Source organism: Apteryx mantelli, chromosome 4, assembly GCF_036417845.1.
Source record: "Apteryx mantelli isolate bAptMan1 chromosome 4, bAptMan1.hap1, whole genome shotgun sequence".
Taxonomy (NCBI): Eukaryota; Metazoa; Chordata; class Aves; order Apterygiformes; family Apterygidae; genus Apteryx; species Apteryx mantelli.
In genome coordinates, this window is record NC_089981.1 from 64506400 (window position 1) to 64527815 (window position 21416).

Sequence of the window (21416 nt, forward strand, 5' to 3'; positions counted from 1 at the left end):
ATTATGAAGCTAGTGTTCTAGCTCAACCCTTTGCAGCTCCCCCTCCTTGGATTTTTTTTTTCCCCTTAATAGCGAGGCTGTCTTTCAATTGGATGGGCAGCAGAGCCAACACAGGGCTCATGAGGAACAATGACCAAAGACCAGACTCCAGCTTGTAAACCAAAACCTCCCCAGTGGCTGCTGCTAAAAGGAGATTAGAAAGGATTCCTATGCCAACTGGCATCTGGATTTCCCCCCCACACCCCCTCAAAACACATCCACTAAGAATTTCTAGTCTGTCTATCAGCGTGATAGTATAATCACAATGCATGCATTCACCCACTCCCTCCTCGGGACAGGCAGGGAGAAAGCAGCAGCATGGGGAGCTGCTAGTGCTGCAGGACTGAGCTGAGTTGCATGTTTCATTGAAATACCGATGACAGGTCAAGAAGCCCCAGAGAGAGGAAAGGGATAAAGCTAAGCAGTGGGGAGGAACTGTTTATCAGAGCATGTGTGCCCCAGCCAAAATGTCACACAGGTTGGCAGGCTCCCTCCACTGACCCACCCTTGCTAATCCCTAGCCAGCTGGAGATTGGGGGGGGGGGGGCATTTACAGTTTATTAAAATGTTTGAGATTACATGTTGGGGCAGCATCATGGTGAGGTATATGGAAGCAGTTGCTTCTGTGAAGAAAAGAGAAACTCAAGCTTGATGGAAGACCTGCATTCTGAGACACCCATGGAGAGCACTGGCCACAACCAAGTAAGCAGCTAAGTATCATTTTACACTCAATTGTTGGGGACCAGGAATTGGGAGGGGACAGGGAGGAAATTCTGTGGGCTTTAGAACATGACTTTAAGTATTTGTGGTTTGGGGAGTCAAAGGAGTGAGGAATGCAGCCTCTGAGTCCGCGTGGCATCCAAGCACCAGAGATTTTGCCTTTGGGAGTATCTACAGTTGAAAAAACCAAACATTTTTCAAAGAGTATATTGATTACTTGCCAGGGTCACATCCATGAGCCTTTTATGACCATCTGCAATGTTCATGGTAACTTTGGGGGTTGCACACACACCTGTGCATACCAGTCTGTAACAGCGGCCATATATATATATTCAAATGGACATTACTAAGCTGTGGCAACTGCAGTACCATGGTTATTTAAACCCTATTGGTGGAAGTGTTTTACATTTGAGGGGAGGTTTATGTGAATCTATCAAAAAGCAGATGCTAGAGGTGATGTGTATGTCTGAGGGACTGGGGAAGAACAAGGCACATACGCTCCAGGCACTGTTTGAGGGTACCAGGGAATTTCCATTCTGTGGCTCTCTGGCTGACCTAAATTCTATCTATTCCTTTGAAGAGATGTTTTGGAAAGGGGAAAGGTTTCGGAGTGATCCAAGGATGTTGCAGCAGCAGTATTTGAAAAATGGCAAACCATCTAACCCTTCAACAAACAACTTCCTTGTGAAAAAAGAGCATCTCCCCCCTCCCAATATTTATTTTTAACAATGTTTTTGAGATTAATATTTTTGAAGTCTTATCAGGTGAGGCCTGGGCCATGTTCAGGTCATTGTGCAGAATAGGTGCAGAACTCCCCAAAGCACCTCACAAACCACAACAAAGGGTCCTCAGGGTGTATCATCTCAAGAGTGAATGGGTCCAAAATTTAGGTACCCACAGGTATTGCTCCTGCCCTGACCCAGAAACCATATCTCAGAAACTCCATGAAGGGAAAAGAGCTGAATGAAGGAGACATTAGTCCTTCTGCAAATGGGTTCAGCACCCTTTTTCCTCATATTTGCCCATCCTTACCAGGTTGGCTGGGAACCTTGCATTTTGCGTTTAGAAAATGGTAGCCAGAATCTGCCAAATAGACTTGCAGGTTTGGCAGAAACACTGTTTAGTTGAAGGACTCCTGGATCACAGCTCTGAGGAACAAAACTCTGAGTGCATCTCTGAGCAGCTTCCCTTCTTGGTGCATTTTCTTTTTCTAAAGAAAATTTCAGGATCTCCTTCTGAAGGGAAAACCTTAATTCTTCAGGCCAGCGGGGAGGGCTGAGGACCCAAGATAGCTAAAGCTAGAATAGGAAACATCATCACCCAGTTTCCCTTCCCCCTTTCAACTGCTCTTTTTCATTCTCTCACTTTCCCAGTTCAGCTACCTCAACATTCAAACACACAGCAGTTCCTCCACTCTCTGTCCCTCTCTTCCACACCAACTGTCCAGCCATTTTGAAGAGTGCGGCCTTTGTGTCACCAAAATAACTCCCAGAGGGAAGGTGACACCGCCAACAAGACCAAGAAACGTTCCAGAAGAGATTCCCCAAGGGCTCCCAGACCACGAGCCACAGAGTTTGGTGCTCGGGCCTCAGCATGCGCAGTCTCTGGCCCCCTAGTTCCTTTCACATTAGCTTCGGAGCAGGAGAGTGGGCGCTGACACTTTCTCTCTTGGCTTTGGGTGGCCCAGCGTGCCTTTCAACTGCACTTGCAGGATTTCACCACCATGTTGGAGAGCTGCTCCACTTTGGGGGTCCTCCCAACATAGTACAAGATAGTGAGTGGCTCCAGGTCCTGGGGGACACAGCAGGGTGAAGCAGACGCCTCAGGATTCAGCGTGTTGTACAAGCCCAGCACCTGGGGAAACAAAGTAAATGTGACAAAGTCGTGGATCCATTTAAGTGGGTTGAGCACAGGAGGGTATTGCAGTGCTGACAGATCTCTAGGTGTTTGGACTAATGCTCATTAGAGGGCATTTCCCTGATAGTTGCCTATCACTTCCTGATTGTGGCCTGCTTCTAAAGGGTCTCACCTGCCCAGGCCTGACTCCTTTTTTTTTTTTTATTGAAGCAACCCTGCTCTGTGGCTGATGCCTGGAGTAAGGGGTTGAAGGAGTGCAAGTAGTTGACTCCTTCACCTTTGATTTGGTATGGCAGATAGTGTCACAATTTTTGCTTTTAACAAAGCTGCATGTAAACAGCCTGGGGCCATGTTGTTTTGAGTTCAATTAAAGAAACTAAAAGAAAAAATGAAAATCAGTGCTGCTTATTTCAACCAACATCTCTAGATAGCATTGGATGGATGCCAGCTCTCCTGAGTATCCACAGTTCTCTTCCAACTTTGAAGTGTCTGATGCTTTCTCTCTCCACTCCATCCTCCAACTTATTACGCTCTAATGTTGGAGTCAGGACAGTGTCCTGTGGGACCCCACTGGATTCCTCCTCCCTGCTGGCCCCAGCCCACAGATGATTGTACACTTGAGCCATGTAACAGTCATAGAACAGTTGCCATGTTTCTTGCCAGAGGTGGCCATTTTTGTGGTAAGCAATTTCTTGAGTTGTGGGGCCAAAATATGATCTCACCTGCACTACTGTGGTCTCATTAGCACCCATCTGGTTTAAATGAGAAGGTCTGGCACACTGTCTGTTAACTACTTTACAGTCTTTAGGGACAAGGGGTGCTAAGGAAGCATCCTGTTCTATCATCCAGATCCATGTAATTGCAGTCTTTCTGGTGGAAGCTCACTGGGATACTGAGTGAAGGCCCCAGCTGTACCATGGAGGGTACTTTATGCTCTAGGGCTACTGTACTCCAAAGAGGCAGAGTAGGTTAAATGGCATGGTGAAAAGTCTGCTTTTCATCATGTTTTTCCTAGGTGGTGTTGGCCAGCCATCAGCAACTGTAGTGTTCTAAAGACTGCTCAGGTCATTCAGCTAACCTTACTGCTTGACTGGTAAGATGATTAAGGGACTATATCATCTCTCATATGAGGAAAGGCTGAGAGACCTGGGACTGCTTAGCTTGGAGAAGGGAAGCCTGAGGGGGAATCTTACCAATGTGTATAAATATCAAAAGGGAGGGTATAGAGAGGATGGAGGGCCAGACTCTTTTCAGTGGTGCCCAGTGATAGGATGAGAGGAAACAGGCACAAACTAAAACACAGAAAGTTCTGTCTGAACATAAGGAAAAACTTTTTTATCTTGAGGGTGACAGAGCACTGGAACACATGCCCAGAGAAGTTGTGGAGTCTCCATGCTTGGAGATATTCAAAAACCATCTAGACAGGCTCCTGGGCAATGCGTTCTGGGTGACCCTGCTTGAGCAGGGGGGTTGGACTAGATGATCTTTAAAGGTCCCTTCCAAACTCAACTGTTCTGTGATTCTGTGATTGTTTATTTTCTTGCTCAAGAAAAGAACATTAGGAACCAGCCTGAATTCCCCTTTCACTCACACTGATTCAGTCCGGTATCTACTAGAGAGCTTCTCAGGGCAACTGGATGGAAAAGGTACTACCTCACATGCATGTTGTTCTTTCTAAGCTGCTGATTTCACTTGCTCTGCCTTGTGCTTAATATCTAGCATCTGTCCACTTCTTCAGCAAGCCTTGCTGCTGTGCAGACTCTCTATCATGAAATTGTTACTGTCTTTCCCAAAATATCATCTTTACCTACTTACCTACTCTTCCCCTGAATCTGCTTTTTCCAGTAACTTTGTTAGTGAAGCCTGAAGCTAAGTTGCTAGTGAGCTGTTGCATTGTCTGGCTTGCTGCCTTTTGTTTTGTGGTCAGAAGCACAGCATTTTCCTCTGTTTTTTCTTGCTTTAATGATGGCCTGCCCTTTAGTCTGTCTTCTCCCCTTGGTGGGTCTCCTGCCCATGTCCATTCATTTGTATTGCTGTTTTTTTTCCTTTGCTCTAGACACTAGCCAGTGTCTGATGCTATTCTCCAAAGATTGCCCAGTGTACTCATGTCAAACAGAGGTATGCTTGAGTTACCTAGAAACATTTGCTTTCAGCCATTTTTACTCATGAATCTCACTGCCTAGTGGGCTTCTCCCCACCACAGGTCAGGTTGGATTCATATAGCTGGAAGGGATGCCCATGCAGAAAGGAGAGCTTACTGCATGGCCATGTTCACTTCTGGACATGGACACAGATTCCCCTTCAGTCCTGGGCTCCAGCTGTCCCTGTGGTAGGACAGCAGCTGTGTGCCATGGCACAAGTTTTACATGACAACCTGATACGAAGTGCAGAAAAATCCTCTGTCTAGTGGAAACTGCAGGAAATCTAGGCAGAACATAATTATCAGAGTTCACTTTTGATGTGAACAATTCCGTTAACACCCCAACCACTACTAAATAAGTACCCTAAAATCATCAGACCTGCTGTTTTTACATCTCATCCAAGAGAGAGCATCCTCCTCCTCCTCATTTGGCTGAAGCATGGATGCAGTATTGACTCCAAAGGTGACCATCCTACACGGCTGACCTACCCACGCTGTTCCCTGAATTTTCCTTGAAGGGTTTTTTGTAAAAGTACTTATCTGGACTGCTATTGCTGCACTGAAGAGACCGGATGAGATCAGACTTAGGGATGAAGGGGAAGCCACAGCCACAAGCCCTAATAGGATAATGTGCTGGATGTACCGTGCTGTGAGTTGTGTCTGCACTGCGGAGGTATGGACAAGGGCCTGAGCAAAAGTTAGCAAAGTAGCCCTTAGGCTCGTGGACCCATTTCCAGCCCAGGTCCTGTCGGAAGTCAATGTAAAGAGGACGCACGCAGCAGTTCTCCTCCAGGTTCCTGAAACACAATATTGACACAAAGTTAACCTAAAGAGGGGTGTTATATGTGAGTATATGTATACGTATATATTATACAATGCAGCTTCCTGAGCAGAAGGACTAGTATCGCCAGTGCCCACTGTGACACCGTGTTTCATTTTTGCTGGATGTAAAGGAACAACAGGGCCAGGAACAGTACCGGGCAGGTCTGCAGTGTGGCACTGTGCAGCTCTGACCACTAGGCGGCTCTACCACTAGTACAGTGAGAGGTCCCTAGGAGAGTGGGTGCCCCAGAGCAGGTACGACGCACTGCAGGTCCCAGATACTCATTATACATTTGGGGCCAGCAAAAAGCTGCATCAGATCCTTTCCCGTTTTGTGCTCTTGGAGCCTGCTCTCTCTCATCAGTGGCTCACCCAGAAGCACAGAGTGACTCTGCTGACCTGGCCAGTGTCTCCTTCTTGGACGCCATGAGGAACAGTCTGCTGAGCTGTGCTCTTCGGATGGCCCCTGGGGCACCATGGTGACCCACAACTCCCTTGGAGGGCTCTGACTTTCCCAGTGACCTGGAGTCTTGCCAGGTTTGCCCACCTGAGGCATGGGACCCTGTGACTCCAGGCAGGATTCTGGCTCACCGGAAACAGTAGTTGGTATCCAGGGCTCGTTTCTTTCTCTGGCCTCCCAATGATGGACCCTCCAGCCGATGTGGGGGTAACATCATCAAAATGATGTGGGGATTATGCAGGTCTTTCTGCTTCTTCAGGCGCCCCAAGTCCCCACGGCCATAGTCATCCTCACTGTCAATACCTTCAGAGACAAACAAGGTCCATAAAGATGATGTTAATGTAGAAGTGGAGAATGCAAGGAGACTCTTTAGTGCATTTAATGCTCTCATGCCTCCTCTTGAACCAGGGTCACCATGCCACTTACTCTGGGACTTCTTCCCTCACAGGGACCCTTTTTACTCCTGATGAATTTGACTGCTGCAAGCCTGAAACAGAGGCTTGTGGGCCACCTGTTTTACCATTTGCAGACTGCTGGTGGGGCCATTAATCCATCCCACTCACTCCTGGCTTCAGTCCCAGGACAGGCAGGAAGATGAATGGTTTAAAGAAGATGTCAGATCATTGGCACTTGTGAAACAGCCTCAGAAATGGAGCCTGTGGGGCCAGTGGCTGCAGCCCAGGGCTGCAAGCCAGGGGGTTCCTAGTTCTTAGACCAGCCAAGCCACTGACTCTCTGGGCCACCTCACACAGGATGCCTGACTTCCTTGTGTTTCAGTCGCCCTAACTGGAAAGCAGAGCCTCTGTGGAAATCTGAGGAGGCATCAAGCTGAACTTCCCAGAGACATTAAAATACAAAATTATTCCTTTCTGCAGACACACATGCAAACCCACCCAGCCTGCACTTCCTTCCTCCCATTTCTAACTTATATAAAAAAACAGATATACCCATATAATCAACATGCAAACCCAAATATGTATGCCTTAAGATAAATGTTACGCAAGGTAAAACACTCAAATACACAAAGCAAGACTTCAGTTTGTTTTTCTTTAGTCACTCTCAGCTTTCTGTTCCCCAAGAGCCTCCCCTAACCCAGCTCTTTATCACCTTTGAATTTGATCTCCAACACCTCGTGCAAATTCTCCATGATGTCCCCATTGGGCTGAAAAGTATGGCAAGGACAGTGTATACTAATTTCCAGGCCCAGGTTGGACTCTGCAAAGAAGGAGAGGACTCTGTGAGAAACAACAGTAGCAGGGAAGTTCCACAGAGGCCAGTACTGCCATAACTCCTAGTTAGTGGGTTGATTGCAAAGTCATGGATGCCATGAGAGCTGGAGAACAGAAGCTGACTTGGAAAGGAGAATGGGAACCAGAATCTTGTGGCTTCATTTGTGCCAAAAGCCTTACTCTTGCTAAAGGGAGCTTCTTGCTCAAGTGAGAAGGGTGCTTCTGATTAAATTTTGTAGGCTATTCAGCATCCAGAAGCATTTGTGAACTTCAAGGAGCTCCACTGGAAAACAGGTATTTTGAAAAGCTGGCCTGGAGTGTCTGTGTTAAGTCAGTATTGCCATCCTCAGTACCTCTCTACTATCTGGCTTCTGCTTAGTGTCTGAAGGAGAGATTTGAAAATGAGCAATTTGGATATGGATAAATATTTCACTGGAAGCATTTTTCTCAGCAACTACAGCCTCCTGTTTTGTTGAGCTCCTAGCGGTCTAAGTAACAGACTTTCCAGAGGCACGTCTATTTTCATAACAACTTCCTGGACCAGTCATGCTGTGTGGGCCTGACTCAGGAAACACAAGACTCTTATGAAAGCTCCTTTTTCTATGTTGTGTCTTGAATTAAAACATCTGGCTCCCTGGGGCACTGACAAGGAGCCTGGCACCTTCTTTCCTAAGCACTATATGCTCTGTGATGTCTGTCAGTGTGCCTGCCCAGAGCAGGCAATTCCAGCACTGAACTCCAGCCACCAGGACAAAACTTAGATTGCTTCAAAAAAGGAGAAGTCTACAAACTCATAGCTCATCCTTCCAGAGAGCAGCTGCTTGCCAGTGCCTACATTCCATTTTTCAGTGGCACCTAGCTTCCATCTGTGAGGCCAGTCCAGCTGTGAGTCACGGTGCCTATGCTCCAGCTGTGAATGGGATCAGTGTTCTTGCTGGAAGCTGCCCCATAACTATCTATTGGGCTGTCCAGTGGTGGCAGAGGTATGTTCTCTGCAGTACTGAAGCCTCCATCTGTCTAGGTGTGTCAGCCTCTGGTATTTCCTCACCTTTATACCTGCCAAGCTGCAAACAGCTAAAGAAGTCAAGATCCTTGCTGTTTTTCCTACAAGATCTACTCTAGCTCACATGAGAATTAAACTGCAGCAATCTTCATTTTGTGTGTGTCACAGATTATAGATCAGACAATTGCAGAGGTACCTTCTGGGCTTAGAATCAAAGAACTAGAAGAAGTGCCAGCATTTCTCAGTGAAAACAACTTCCTCCTCCAGAGGATGAATTCTTAGTTACGCTCAGCCACAGAGCTACAGAGCAGGAACTCCAGGACCGAGTTAGGAGCTAGGAAGCTAGCAAACAGCATGCACTGAGATAGCTCTCTAGAGGAAGGCTTGTTCTCAGACTGAAAGAAGTTGCACTCCCTGTGAGCCCTGCTCCTGCAGGGCGTTTCTCCCATTACTATGGATGCCTTGACACCCAGCCCAGCTCAGACCCCTACCTCTGTGCAGGAGCCACTCACGCACAGTCTCGGTGACCTCAAAGGACAGCCACTCAGGGGAGCCCCGTGTCTGCACATTCCTGCCACTGAGGTAGCGCTGTTTTGCTATGTGCTCATCCGGCCGAAGGATCTGCATTGGAAGGAGGGGTAGAGAGAATCAGCCTGTGCTGCACAGAAGGAAGGGATAACCTTGTCTCTTTTTTCTTCCACACCTTGTTACAAACTAATTCAGGAGGTGGGTCCCAGCAAGGGAGGCACCAGGAATACCCTGGCCAGGTGAGAGGGACATGCTTCACAACCAGTCTGAACCTCAGAGATTTACTTAGCACCTCTCCCTGTGTCCTGGGCAGCCCACCTCTTCCAGTTCATCCCTTTTTCAGGGCACATCTCTACAGGCAGCAGTACGCACTGCAGCAGATCTAATGGGTAGTTTTGTTTCTGTATATGCTTGTGGGAAGTGGGTCTGGATTTCAAGATAGAACCAGCAGTGGGCAAGAGAGGGTTGTGCCAGGGGTCCTTTGCCCAGCAAGTCTGTTAATGGCATTTTCAGGTATCTTCCGTGCTTCAGCTTCTATCAAAACATACCAGGACTGATCAGGTTTGGAGACCTCACCCCTTGGTCTGACACCCCTTCCCTCTTCCAGGCAGTAGGTCACAGCCTGTGCATGGTCCTCCTTGCTGCAGGACTCCAGGCTCATGCCACAAAGCACTGTGGAGATGCTCTGGGATTGCCTGCCTGTTGGCTGTCAGCTGGTGGAGAATTGCTCTGACTTTTGGAGAGGAATTCCAGGTAGTTCTGAAGAGCTAGCAGCCATAGGGCAATTTTAGCTGCATTCTTACTGCAAAATGGGCAGATGCCAACCTGTGGGAATGTGCAGCCTGGATGCTAAACTATACCATTAGCTGGGTGGTCCAGCCCTGCCTGAGATCAGCTCCAAATCAGGATCAGATCTTATTCTATCAGGAGAGTCTGAGGGTTCAAACCAACTCCAGATAAGCACCCATATTAACTGTGCCATGAACTGTGCCCCAGAGAAGCTGCTGCTGAAAGGAACATTGAGAGCAAGCATTTCTTTTCCAGTGAGTCTGTGATAAGACAGAGAGCTCCACCCATTGGATTAGCATCGACTATGCTGACAGTCAAAGAAGCAAAACTGCCAAGGGGCCTAGGCATGCAGATGTGACAGAGGGGTCAATGCTCCTCCACTGGCCAGGTGTTCCTCTTCCAACCCCTTCTCGGTGCAATAAAGAGCTGGGGTGGACACCATGCCAGGGTGTCCACGGCAGCTGGGCAATGCGAGTGGGGAAAGTGTAACAGGGAGGAAAGGTGAATGAATTGCTTCGCACGCTGGAAGAAGCCTGAGGTAAAAAAATGGGATTTCTTCTCTCTGTCTTCTGTTGCCTTGCACACATCAGTTGAGGCAACCATTAAGGAGCCAAGCTGTTCTTGGCCCAGGCACTGGGGGAGGCAAGAAGGACACTCACCTGGAAGAGCTCAATGCGCTGCTCACTGCGTTTGGAGCTCGGGTTGGGCACACGCAGCACCCGAAACTCGGCCCGGAACAGGTTGGTGCTATTCTTCTCTGCTGAGGACACGTTAAAGCGGAACACATTGGAGGTTACACCTTTTGGGCAAATGCCCAACTCATCTATGAGAAAGAAAAAGGAAAAGATTGAGAACCATAGGCCAGAAGTGGGGAATCTAGGATAAACGTATTGGTAGACAAACAGCCTTCCAATTGAGGCCTGCCATTCATCCTGCCACCTCTAAAGTATGGCTATCTGGCTAAAAATAATAACATAGGATGAACTCTCTCAAATTTACTCTACACTGGAATGTCTTGCAAAATCTTCCCACTGCTGCCACCATTATTTCAATGGTACAAGCCAGAGACTCAGTGGAGAACAACCACAGTATTTTTAACTCTATGTCTTCTAACTCTGTTCATCAAATGTTGCTAATGCACATGAGTCTCTGCATCTAAAGCGATGACCCTAGCAAGGAGGATGGGGCAACCTCATCTGCAGTTAGTACGGCCCATTCCCAATAATGACAATGGAGTGACTGCTTATGCTGGAGATGTGAAGCCATATAGGATCTGATCTCATTACCTTTGAATCTTAGTTTTACAAACTTTGACATTGTCTCCTGGAATGAAAACCAGCCAAGTGGCCATAAAGCATGAAGTATGGAAGATTTCTTGGGTATGGGGGACATATTCAGTGTGTCCTGAAAGAACTGGGTTTTAAGACCAGTTTTCATTCATGACCTCCAAGAGGAATTCATAGATGGTACTAGGTAGTGTACTTCAAGGACAGATTAAAAGTGCTGAGAGGCCTGCAGAGATCAGACACATGGGCAGGAAATAACACAGCAAGTCTCAGCCTGGAAGTCTGCCTTTGAACAGAACAACCCAATCCACAGATGCCCAAAAGGAGAGCAGGTAAAAGATATGAGGTCCAAAATAGAGTCCACTCTGTCTTTGTCCACAAAACAATGTGTTCTGATGAAAAAAAAAAACAGTCTCTCTTCATGGTACTATTCTGGTCCCATGGAAAAGGCTCTATCAGCCCTGTTACTCCCCTCCTATTGACCATTGTTAACCTTCAAGGCTCTAGCATCATTAAGACTTCCTGCAGATAACACTCAGCAGCTCCTGCTCTCTGGCCACATGCAGGTTTCCCTTCAGTCACACAGAGCCTCTCATATGACCTCTGACTGTTGCCCAGATGAACACAGGGCTGTCTGTCATGCCAGCTGATGTTATATTTATGTTGTTCTTAAAAAAACCCCAAAACTTCCCCCCACAAAACAGAAAAGCTATCACCTGTTCCCAGCCACAGTTCCAGTCTGTGACAAATAGGCTGGAAGCCCTGGCAACCTTCAAGTTACATTCCTGGACTTGGTCCCCTCTCTTCACAGCACCGTTATCTCCCAAGGAAAACAGGTTCTGAAGATAGCCTAGTAGTGTGGGACAGCCCCTGAGAGCAGAGGCTAACTTCCCACACCAACTTCTGCTCTGAGCAACACTGATGCACTTCCAGAGTCATCTCCATGAAGATGAAGGCCTTCCTCTTGTGCTGCACCCCAATTCAGCAAGTTTACAAAGATGTGTTCTTAGGGTGCGGCAATTTTACCAACTAAACTAATGACCAGATGCTGACATTGAGATTTAACTGGAAGCTTTTTGCTGTTTGTAATATTGATTGGAACAGCTTTCCACACAGGAAGGTCTCTGGCTACTATTCAAGAGATGGATGTTTTGTAGCCCTAAGAGACCAAACCCTGTAGCAGTCACAAGCAGGTATGCTCAGCCCAACAGCCTGCAGCTCAAGGAGCACACCAAGCCACACAAGGGCACCCACTGCAGGGACTTCACCACTGTGACCAGTTTTAGGTTTTGTGCCACAGAACAGCACAGCAGAAAACCCAAGCTCTGATCTCTTTAAATGCCCAACGGCAACTTCCTGGTTGGAGCCTAACTGATAGCGGTTCTGTGTCCTAGGCCTAGCTGGATACTGTATTCTAATACCCCCCCCCCCACAAGCTGTTTTGTAATCCTAGCCCTATTAATAGCGTTGTTAACAGCCTGTCCTTCCATTTCAGAGCAGGCTGGCTATCCACGAGGGATGTCCCAGTAAGAACATTTGAAATGCTTTTCTGGGTCAGAGCAGTGGTCCATCTAGCACAGTATCTAACAGTGGCACCTGGACATGTTATTTAGGGATTGCTAGGCAGACCTGGTTATATATCACAGGGCAGATGGAAGGCAAAATCATTTATTGTATATCAGCTCCTTAAGATTCTTGGCTACGAAGTCTGACAGCGATGCTGGTAAGAGGTGACCGTCTCTAGAGTATCTTTTCCGCTGTCACCACATTGCCCTCTACCTACTTATTTCACCAGCAAGGTCCAGGCATCTTTGGAGACTTTCCTAGTGGAGATAACAAGAGCTATCTTCCCTTCCCTAGGAAGAAGTTTCACATTCCCTTCATACACTAGGAACAAGCCATCTGTGATGGGGAGATGGAGCTGAGTTCTGTGTCCCATTCTGAACACTGTGAGGTTGGAGCCCGGTTCTGCTTCTCGTGGCAGGGAGTCCAGAGCACAGGTCTCACTCCCAGAAAAGGGCTGCCCCTTCATGGGCAAGCCTCTAGCTAATTGTTTTTGGGCAAAGTACTTCTTGCAAGAGGTCACAGGCACAGGAGGTGAGGTGATTTATCAGGGAACTTAGTCTAGTCCCAGCTTGGGGTGCATTAATCACACTGGAATCTGGACATGGTCAGACACTGATACTGAACAAAGCCCAGAAGCAATATTCCTGCAAGCTCTTCTAGTCCACAATGCTCAGTGGATGTAACCAAGCCTGGAGACAAGGAATCTGTGATACCCTGTGCAGACCTGCCAGTCTGCGTCTGGCAGGACAGATGTATCCTGTCGTTAGCACTTCTAACTATGAGGATCCTACTAATACTCTGGAGTCCAGACAGCTTCAGTGCTGTTGACTGACTGATGAGACCAGTAGCCTTTTCAAGGGGATGACATGATGCAGGGAGCACAGTCTTCTAGGAACTTTCCTCTTCCTACCACTGCTCTCAGTGAGGTGCAGGTTCTCTATGTGCTGCTGATCCTGCGCAGGTGGATCCTGCGCAGGTACTGTTTCTGGCGAGCCCCAAGAAAGCTGATGACTGTGCAGATAGAGTTTGATGTCAAGGAAGGGGAAGCTGTCTGTGGGCAGCTACTGCCTCACTCCATATTGTACCACTGGTCAAGGTGCTTCATGCAGAAGCTGCATAACTGGGGAGAGAGTGTTCTTCCTTCTGGAACTCTGCAGGTGGCAGGTTTGGAGGGAAGGGATGTTTGGCTCTGAGATCCATGGCTTTAACTGCCTCCTCTCTCAGACTGGCTTGGAAAATGGCATCTGTTTTTCCTCAGGAAGGTAAGCAAAGTAATTTGCAGGACCGTTGCAGATACTCTCTGAGCTTGCATCTAGCCAACAATCAGTGCTACGGGGGTCTGAACCCCCATGAATTTCAGGAGGTCTCTGAAGTGAAAAGTTGGTCAAGATGGAGTTATTCTCTCAAAGAAAGACCCTTATAATTTGGACAATGGCTACCACCCCCTACCATAAGCCTGGGAGGCACAGCAGAGCCTTTCTTGAATCATCAAACAGCTCAAAGTAGGAACGGGGATCTGCTCCTGAAAATCCATCCTTCCTAGAATGGTCGGGCTCTCCCCACTGCTATTTTTGCTCCTCAGCTTTCCTCACTGTTGAGCCTTAAGTCTTGGAGAAGGATGAGTTCTCTAAGCCAAGGAGCTGTTTGACTAATGGTTTGGAGCTAGAACAGTTCTTTTGTGCATGTGTGTGTATGCACATTTCAGACTTGTCTGTATCATCCTCACAGTTCCCTCAATGGAGCAGCCCTCTCCTCCCCCCCAGGAGGAGACTGGCTCTGGCTCAGAGCATGCTCTGAGATCACCACCTGGCACAGTGACAGAGTCATGGGAAAGTTGAACATCAGCCACTTTTGAAAACACAGGGCCAAATTCAGCGATGGTGTAAGTGGTGAAACTCCCCAGGTTTCAAAAGGAGCATGCCTCTTTACAGCACAGCCTGTCTGCAGCCAGTCTCTCCCTATGTGACCCAATTCCAAAGTTGTTTCTTTCTCTGGATAGTGGGAGCTACACTGTTGGCTCCCAGGAATTCAATCCTAATACTACTTGGTCTTTTGAACCCACTGCTTAGAGCCATGTCCTGGTGTCCTAGATGGAGATGGGAAGGGTTCATTCATTTCCATAGGAATGGAAAGGAAAGGTCAGTATGTATCTGGTGGACAGTGGCTGAGGCTGTGGGAGTTTCCTCCCAGCAATCTCCGCACATACCTGCGGCACCCACTTCTACTACCCTAAGCTCTCTTCTCTTCTTGCACTTACACCACCAACTCACAGTCTCTCCCCCCTGTCTCCTTGCTGCTTTCTCAAGCACCACACACCTTCCTCTTACCCCTCCACTTTACCCAAATCCACTCCTCTGACTTCATTTCCTACTGCTTTGCTTTCCCAGTTTCCTGCACCAGAACACACTTGTTCACAGTGTGGCTGTGTTATTTTGTGCAGAGACTTGGTTTACCCACACATATTTAGAATTTCACAATTGACACTTTAGTAGATCAAAAATGTTGAAATATGGGTAAGCTGCTAATACCCTGCGCACTTTCTAGTCCTCGAATCTTGGTGTCTCCTGAGCTAAGCTAATCATATAACCATATGGAGTGCAGTCTGCTAGAGATTAAGTGAAATTTATTGCATTACCACATTGTAGCTCTTATTCCAGCTCATCATATGTCAAGATTAACATAAACCTGGCAGAGTAGCTGCATTCTGGCTGCCTGTACTGAGTCCCAGCTGCTCCCCAGGAACTGCTGGTGTTCAAACAGTCTCCCCAAGACTGCACTACATCATGAGGGGACACCCTGGATGGTGATGTGACTGAATGCCCACCAACATCTTCTAGCAGGAAGGAGTCCTAAGCACTGACTGAAAGGATTGCTTGTGTCTACATCTGCTCAGCATTTGCAATGTGCTTGGGGTTCATGTCTACTCAGTCTCTGTCTTTGCATCTGTATCTGCTCAGCTTCTGCACCTGAATCTGTTTAGTGTCTGCATCTAGGCCTGCTCATCATCTGCTCTGCACCTGCTCAACATCTGTCGTGTTTCCTCAGTGCCTGTGTTGCCAGCGTGTGTGGGGGTGTGTGTGTGTGTGTGTGTGTGTGTGTCTTCTTTGCATCGCTGTCTGCTTTGCACCTGCTCAGCATCGCTGTTATCTGTTATCTTCTGCTCACTCTCTGACTTCTCAGTAGAAGAGTAACATCCTTAACAGCATCTTCCATGCAGGACTCTTTTTGGCAAATGCCTTTCCATCTTCTCTACAGCCAATGTGGGCTCTTCACAGCCTGAACAGTTTGACTGTATCCTCACAGCAGGCACTAGAGCTTCAGCAAGGAGGAGCTGGCTACCAGCTGCAGAAGACCTGTCCTTTAATGTGGGACCTTTTCGTTCTCCTAGTCCCATGCATAGCGTTCGCCCTGAGACCCAAACTGCCTCTTCTTCCCTTCTCATGTCTTCCCCTTTCTCCTCTTTCCTCCAGCTTCCTGCTCTGTCCTACCTTCCCTGCCTTCTCTGGGATGTTGGGGCTCTAGATGCGGGCTTGGTGTGCTGCTCCCCGGCTGGAGCCGGGGCCGATGTCCTTCCAGGGCCCCGCAAACTCATCCCTGCCCGCTGCCAGTGCTCGGCCTCCGCCACCTGCGGCGGGGCAGCTCCGAGTGAGCCCGCGCTGCCTGGTTATCCGGGCTTTCAGAGGTCGCCTCCGTCTCTGAGAGGGCCCGGGACAGCGGCCGCAGCGCACCCCGCCGCCGGCCCCGGGCTCACCTCCGCGCCCGAGCGCGCAGCCGTGCAGACACGCGCCCCCGCAGAGGGGGCGCACGTCGCGGCGCCCGCCCCCGCGTCCGCCCGCGCCCTCGGCAGCGCCAGCGCCAGCGCCGCCCCCGCCCGGGGGCCCCTCTGGCCCGGCCGCGGGATCCTGCCCGGCCCCGCGGCGCGGCATCCCGCGCCCGCCGCGCACGGCCGCCCGGAACTCACTGTGCTCCGGGAGGCCCTGGATCATGTCAAATTTATGGATCTCCTTGGCATAGTATTCGGACTCGGTGTTGTCCTGAGAACAGCTCTCCTCTTTCTCCTCCTCCATCTCCTCCAGCAGCTCCCGGGTGCTGTTATAGAGAGCCAGGATCTGGTAGGGCACATGGGCCGGCCCCACGGTCTCCGGGGGGCTGGTGAGGCGCAGTTTGCTCAAGATCTGGCCCCGAATGGCTTCCACCCTCTTCTTCTTGATGTGGTCAAGGTCCAAGGTGGTGCAGGAGGACAGCGAGAGGCTCACGGTGGCGAAGCTCAGCAGGCAGAGCAGCACCAGAGCCCTTTGCACGTACATCTTCATGTGCGAGGGGGCCGCGGCGGGGGCCCCCGGGAGGGTCTCCCGGGGAGCGGCGAGCGGGCGCAGGAGACCGGGCGGCGCTTTCGCGGCAGCCTCCCGAGATCCCGCAGGCTGAGGCTTGGCAAGGCGGTGCATGAACTCACTGCGCCGAGCGCGATTCAGGACTTCCAGGAAGAGCTGGCAGCGCTCCGCAAGGAGAAGCAGCAGGCTCCGTGCCGCGCCGCGCCGGGCGCCTTCCCCATGCGCCTCCCCGCGTCCCGCGGAGCCGGGGCCGGGGGCGGCGCGGAGCCGGGAGCGCCCCGCCGCGCCGCCGCCGGTGCCCGCGCCGCCGCGCCGCCGCCGCACGTGTCAGCGGGCCGGGCCGCCCGGCCGCCGCGGGGGGAGCGCGGCGCCCGCCCCTCTCGCTGCACCATTCATGCCCCCGCCGCGCCCCGCGCCCTACATCGCCCCGCCGCCTCGCCCGCTGCCCGCCCGTCTCAGCGGGCGGCCGGTGCGCGGCCCCGCTCCGCTCCCCGCGGATCCGGCAGCAGCCCGCGCCCGCGCCCGGCCCGCCGCCCCCCGCCGGGCTGCCCGGTGCCCCGAGGGCTCCGCTCGCCGGCGACCCCCGGCCGCGCCGCGCACCGCCGCGCCCCTTCCCTCCCGCACACACTGCCTCTCTCCGGCCCCCGCCGCGGAAATTTTATACCTCCCTCCCATGACGTCCCCGGGACGGGCCACGGGCGGGGGAGGGAGCTCCAAGCCCGGCCTTCGCCTTCAGCACCGCGCTGATGGCTTCAGCAGGCGCGGAGCCGGCGCAGCCCGCCCTCCGCCTCCCCCGCCGCCCCGCGCCGCCGCCGGGCCTGGCACCCCGGGCCGGGGGCCCCTCGGCCGCGGGCCGGGCTCGGGGCGGGCCGGGCCCGCGGCCCCGGCGCCCTCCGACGTGGCCCGGCACCGCGGCGGCACCGCGGCGGCACCGCGGCGGCACCGCGGCGGCGGGGCGCGGGCGCCCCCTGCTGGCGACGGCGGGCAGCGGCCGAGGCCCTTCGCGGTGGTCCGCGAGCGCCGGCGGGCGGCGCGGGGCTGGCTCCTCCCATTTCCAGCTGCGAGATCGCGTTAAAAGCGGCTAAAAATACCCCGAATACTTTCCTGATGCGGTTTCTTTGCGAGGGCGGGCGGGCGGGCGGGCGAGGGGCTGCGGCGCGGCCGAGCCGCGGGCCGGGCGGTGGCGGGGCCGGGCGCCGCGGGCGCGCACGGAGGTGGCTGGCGGCCACCGAGGTGCGGAGCAGCCCGGGCGGTCCTGCGGCCACCGCAGCTCCTCAGGGACGGCTGGGCCCGCGGAGGGGGCGCCGGTGCCCCCGGCGCCGCGAGGGGCGCGGAGAGCTGGGCGGGATGGCGGCTCGGCACCTTCCTGCCGCAGCAGCAGCCGCTCGCAGAAATGGCCGCTTTTTCAATGAAAAGAGCGACGCGGCTGTCCCTTTGGGGCGCCCGCTCGGGGCTGCGGGCGAGGGAGCTGTGCCCTGGCGGGCGGCTGGGCCTGGGATGCTGCCTGCTCCCGCGGGAGCAAGGCCCTGGGGTGTCGCGCTGTGCGGGGCGGCCCCGGGGCCATGTGGCTCCCGCGGCGCTGCTCTGGGGCCCGCATGCAGGGCGTTGGGGACTGTCACAGCAGCGCCAGGGATGCGCTGCTGGAAGCGCCGGCCCCAGCTGCGGGGACCCTTCCCTCACCCGGGTGCCCGGGGTCGGCTGCCGGGGCCACCGGGCAGCACACGAAAGGTGCTGCGTGGGGAAGAGGTTCAGGGAAAGGCCGTGAGGTCACGTGATGTGTTGGACACGAGCGAGCGAGTTCCCCGAGGCTCGAGGAATCCGGTCTGTTTTACTCTTCAGAGGGGAGATTAAGGGTGAGCTGGTCACCCTGCGCAAGCGCTTTGCTCGGGAAAGAGGAATTTGAGAAGACAGGTCCTTAATGGAGCAGACAAAGATGTAACAAGATCCAGTGGCTCTGAGATGATGTCAGACAAATCACGACTTGGGATAAGGTACAAATTCTGAGTGCTGCCGTTAACTATCCACTGGAAATATTTTAACATAGATTGGGATGGACGTTTCTACAACTCCCCAGGCACCTCTGAAATGAATTCTGGCCACTTTTCCATTCTGGGAAGTCCTGCACCCCGCATTACATTGGAGGTCACACTAAATGCGGCAGAACTGATTGCTTTGGACTTCAGTAATCCATTAGCTACAGTGCCACATGGTGAGTTATTAGTTAAGATTGAGATAAGTACAGGAATTATAAGAGATTACTAGAGGAGTTCCCCAAAGGCTGGTCCTGGGCCCAGTTTTCATTAATGATCTTGGCGCACTGAAGTGAATGTGCTAATGAAATTGGCTGCTTATCCAAAGTTGGGAGGCATTTTCAATACAGGGGAGGACAAGGATATCCTTGGTTGACATAGTAAAAATGGGATGAAATTTAACAGTTGTTAACAGCTGAGAGCAGGCTTGTCTGTTACTTACCACTTGGAAATAATGGAATTGAAGAAAGATGTAGGTGTGGGTGCTGGTGCCAGTATTAGGCTGCTCACTTTCAGCTCTGCATGTTGCTTTTTCTAGATTGTGAAGTGATGGGGAAGCGCCATGGTCTGATGCGCACGGGAATCACTGCTAGCAACTGCGAACAGCAATTGCTAACAGGTTGCACAGCTTGGACATGCTGGAATCCAGCTGGGCTGAGGGAGAGCCTGACAGGGCTACCGAACGTGTGAGTATCACAGGAAATATTTCACACTTGGCAGTCCTGACTGGGGTTTGACAGTCTGAGCTGGGGCTGAAGTAACTTGAACAGCATCTGTTCTCATGGAGATCAAGACAGGCCAATGCATGGGCCTTTTCTATCTATCAAAGCCCCCTTCGCCTTTCAGAGAGAGAAATCTCGTTTCAGGTTTCACAAATATTAACAGATATTGTTCTGGAACCTGCACAAATAGCAGAGTATTAGCAGTTTTTCCCTCCTCCAAAACCCCTTAGAGATGGGGTGAATACTTTGAGATGCTTGGAGAAAAAAATGCAGAAAAATCAAAATGAGGTGGTTGGAGCAGCTAGTGTGGAGCAGGCTTGGGCAGCTATTGTTCACTTGGTGCTTTCCTTCCTAGCGGAGGCTTAATATTTACAATGAATTGGCCCATGTTGAAATCAGCAGTCTGGTTGGCCACATTACATGCAGACTGGGTGAGGAAGAAAGGTGCAGTGCTCTGTCATTGCTTGCTACAAGAATTGCCCTTGCATCCCATTAAATCTGCTGCCACCAGAGAGCACATGGCTGCTTAACAAAACCTTCAGCCACTGTGAAAAAGGTTCTCATTGTTCTCTCCTGCTGTAGTGCTGCCATGTGGGCTTCCCCCATAGCTGTAGCTTTAACTACACGTGTGTGCACTTGCTATAATGGTGGTCCAGGATCAGAAGCATGTGGGAATGCTCAAGCGTGATTGCTTTCCCAGGGTCTCCAGGCTATTCACTTAGGTAGAAGGATGACCAGACACAAGCTCTATTCACAGGACCAGTCAAGGAGTAATCAACAGTAAACAGTGCTAGTGGAGGACTCTGCTAGCCCTTTTCTGTGTGATTGGATTTGGGTTGAAACCAGATGGATAGAGTCCATGCTTAGGTGTGAGAACTTGTACATGAAAGAAATGCTTGCATAGTTCCTACTTGCTGTTCAGATGAGTGGGAGTGGCAGCATTTTAATTTATAGTGAAGACAAAACTGAACAAGTAAGGCAGACTGGGACTTGTGAATACACCTGAAACAGAACACTGGAAAAGAGCAACCCTGGCACCACAGACCTAAACTGAAGGAGAAGCAAGCAGAGAAAATGGCTTTGGACAGCCACAGCAGCAACAAAAGTTTGTCCCGTTAACTGTGTCTCCTGCTTGGCTGAACAGGGGCTGCTCTAGGCCCAGGGTCAAATGCTACCTGTGGTGTCACAGTTGGGCAGAGGATAATTATCCTGTTCAGAAAGTGTGACCCAAATGTTTAAAGGAAGCAAGATTTTTGCCACAGCATGAAATAAGAGATGAAAACTCTTTCTCCTCCATTGTAAAGGGAGGCAAAGATGTTTGAGGGTGTGTGACAAAGCCCATTCCCATGAGTGGAACTGTCTGTGTGGGAACCCAGGGAGAACCGAGGCAGAAAAGTTTTTAAGTTTCACTCTTTCTGCAAATCTGCTCTTCCCTCTCATCAAGAATTTCTGAAGTCAGAGGTCAAAGTTCTGGGGCAAGACTCACTTCTGCACGTGCTGAGCTGTTTTCTTTCCCATATGTGGACACCACCCTCCTTCAGACAACCTGAGACTCACGTCACCGTGGTGGGCAGCAGGCACCACAGTGTGTGCGGTGGGGGGCTTGGTGCCTAGGATGGGGACCAGGGATGGGTCGTGGGGACGGGGCTGGGCTGGGCTGCTCAGGACGAGGTTCCTGCTGCATCTCGATCTGCCAGCCCAGGGGGGACCAGCATCACTGCGCACCCTCTACTGCTGCACTGCCTGCCTGTGGCCGGAGCGCCCTCCCCTTGTCACCAGGTGCTGACAGTGTGCTCCTACCCAAGGACTCCCGCCCTGGGATGCCCTCCTGCCTTAGCGGACACTGCTCGGGTGCTGTCGCACTCCCCTTGGGATGCTCTTTACCCGAGCCAGA

General features: G+C 51.3%; 2 protein-coding genes across 2 annotated transcripts in view; one reads left to right on the forward strand and one right to left on the reverse strand.

Moving 5' to 3' along the window:
- Positions 1-688: 688 nt before the first annotated feature.
- TGFB3 (transforming growth factor beta 3) lies at positions 689-17044 on the reverse strand. Its single transcript, XM_013940561.2, has 7 exons — positions 16401-17044; positions 10247-10410; positions 8762-8891; positions 7146-7253; positions 6170-6341; positions 5400-5553; positions 689-2613 (listed from the first exon to the last, which is right to left on the reverse strand). Exons 1-7 carry the CDS (start codon positions 16882-16884, stop codon positions 2455-2457), a joined length of 1371 nt encoding a protein of 456 aa, XP_013796015.2. The 5' UTR covers positions 16885-17044; the 3' UTR covers positions 689-2454.
- A 1794-nt stretch (positions 17045-18838) lies between these two features.
- IFT43 (intraflagellar transport 43) overlaps positions 18839-21416 on the forward strand; it is a 50349-nt gene continuing 47771 nt past the window's right edge. The window contains exons 1-2 of the mRNA XM_013940562.1: positions 18839-18979; positions 19339-19486. Of these exons, the coding sequence (XP_013796016.1) occupies positions 19436-19486 (51 nt within the window). The 5' untranslated portion in view covers positions 18839-18979; positions 19339-19435. The remainder of the gene's footprint in view (positions 18980-19338; positions 19487-21416) is intronic.